At 57.3% G+C, this 2,253-nt stretch overlaps 1 protein-coding gene across 1 annotated transcript in view; it reads left to right on the top strand.

The window, feature by feature from the left end:
- CARM1 (coactivator associated arginine methyltransferase 1) overlaps positions 1–2,253 on the top strand; it is a 41,587-nt gene that overhangs the window by 21,547 nt on the left and 17,787 nt on the right. The window contains exon 5 of the mRNA XM_026660597.2: positions 1,177–1,287. Coding sequence (XP_026516382.1) covers positions 1,177–1,287 — 111 coding nt within the window. The remainder of the gene's footprint in view (positions 1–1,176; positions 1,288–2,253) is intronic.

Here is a 2,253-nt window from a genome sequence, read left to right as displayed (position 1 = left end):
GATCCCATTCCCCTCCCAGTGCCGGGGATAGAACCCAGGAGTCCTGGCTCCCAGTCCCTTTTTTCTACCCTCTCAGCTGTGCTTGTTTTCAGCTCGGTATTTGTCCACTGCTTTCAGCTACTCTGGGAGAGCTCCATGTTGCTATTGTTTGATCCAATAGGGTTAATTGAGAGTAAACGTTTTTTCCTTTTTATTGGGTGGGATTCTCTCCAGAGCTCGCAGGTGACAACAGTGACTCTGCCAAGGCAGGGGGCCTCGTTCTGTAAATCCCCTGACAGATCAATATCTGGGTGAATCCTCCCAGACCCACGCGAGGGGCAGGCCGAGCTCGGAAAGCCGCGTCTTTCTACCAGGAACGGCCGTTTGGAAAATCTGCCTTTGTGGATAAGCTTTTTAATTTCCGTAGCTTCTTATCAGAAGCCGGCACAAAGATCTGCCTGCGTGTAAGCGCGACTGCTGCAGACGGGCGGCTCGATCTTCCGCCGCCGTGGTGCTAATGAAACGATACGCGCTTTGTGCCCTGCGAAATCCCGGCAGCCTCGGCTCTCTTGTATTTGTGAGTTAATGTCTATAAAAGGAGCCCAGTTAAAATTCACCCAATTGGGGCTCAGGCCGTACGAACCCCGAGACCGCCCTGAACGATGGACAATCTCTGACTCTTAGGAGATGCTGAAATGCAGCTCCCTCTGGGGTGGAGCTTAGCCAGTGCAGTGCCCAGGGGAGATTTGACCCAAAGACATGGGGACCAAACCCCAACCATTGTAAAAGGGCTGTGGGATCATTTTGGTCCCTGCCGGTGAGAGCTTGGTTTGAGGTCTCGGGCAGGTGGTGGGATCTGTGGGGAGTTCAGAGGTTTCAAAGCGGGGTGGGACTTAGCTCTGCTTTCTCCAACTCAAGCAAATATTTGGGAGCGCTCCTTTCCGAGGGGCGGCTCGTTTTTAATCCTCCCATCTTGGTGGAGGGCCCTGAAACGGGAATTCTTCCATCCTGAGCTGCAGTTTCAGCCTGGTCGCTGGCACGTGCAAGCCGCCGGGCGAGCGAGGCATGCCGTTCCCCGCGGCGCAAGCATCCGAACCGAAGGGGCTGAACCAGCCCACTGGGTTGGGCGGTAGATTGAGGGCTGGGGGCGGTTCTCGGCAGCTGCTTCCGCTCACTCTCTCTCTCCTCTCTCCCCAGATCGTCCTAGACGTCGGCTGCGGCTCCGGCATCCTCTCGTTCTTCGCCGCACAGGCTGGGGCAAGGAAAATCTATGCGGTGGAAGCCAGCACAATGGCCCAGCATGCGGAGGTCAGTACTGGTCGCACGGCAGCCGCCGGCGGGCAAACGCTCTCCGCCACGCAGGGCCGGCTCCCACGCGAAAGCGTTTTGGGGAGTTCTCCTCCGCCAAGTCCCAGTGCAGCAGGGCGCTGGGTGCGGGAAGATCAGCCTCCAGGTGGAAGAATCACATGGTTGTGAGGGTGCTGAGCTGCAGCCTTCTGGGGCAGGCATTATCTGGCTTGAAATCCCGTCAGGCCTTCAAGCTTCCTCGTGAGGCTCCCTGGGGAGAGGGGAACGCCATTTCTGAGCAGTGGCCGAGCCAGCGAACGGGACGCCGAGGGTGCGCTGAGGAAAAGCCGCCGTGGAGCGACACGTCCTGAGGACGTGCCCCGGTAGCTCAGCATTGCTGCCAGTCCAGGGAGATCAGCGTCCTGGCACTAACCTCAGGAAGCCGGACCGGCATCAGCCCAGGCATCTAGTGAGGTGCTGCTTAGAACGGCGAAGGCGTCGTTTGACGGTATCTAACCGACATGCAGACGCACCAGGCTTCTCTCTGCTGCGGCGCCCACGACGAACAGACTGACACAACGCTGCTTTTATACTTGGGCTTCAACAGGAGCTGAGGCCCCGCGGGAAGCTGTGGAGTGACATGGTGGTGCACTCACTCGCTATTCTCATCTAGAGAGAGCCCCCCCTCTGCCAGCTGGGGCCTATCCTCTTTTTATAGGTGGGGAAACTGAGGCACAGAGAGGGGATGTGATTTGTCCCAGGGCGCCCGCTATGTTGGTGGCGGAACCAGACATAAACTCAGGCACCCTGCACGCTAACCATGAGACATGCAGGACTCCGGAGCTAGATATTTTTGCGGGAAATAAGGAGAGAAGCTGAAATAGTCTGAAAAGCGAAGTTTGGAGCCAGTTGATGAAACTGGGCCAGCACCAAGCTCAGTTTGTTTATCCAGAGTGTGATTGTCAGGACTTGGACAGCTCACGAGAG

Source organism: Terrapene carolina, unplaced genomic scaffold, assembly GCF_002925995.2.
Source record: "Terrapene carolina triunguis isolate 2854851 unplaced genomic scaffold, T_m_triunguis-2.0 Scaffold833, whole genome shotgun sequence".
Taxonomy (NCBI): Eukaryota; Metazoa; Chordata; order Testudines; family Emydidae; genus Terrapene; species Terrapene triunguis.
Note: the sequence above shows the minus strand (reverse complement) of the source record. Positions and strands in the feature narration are given on the sequence as shown.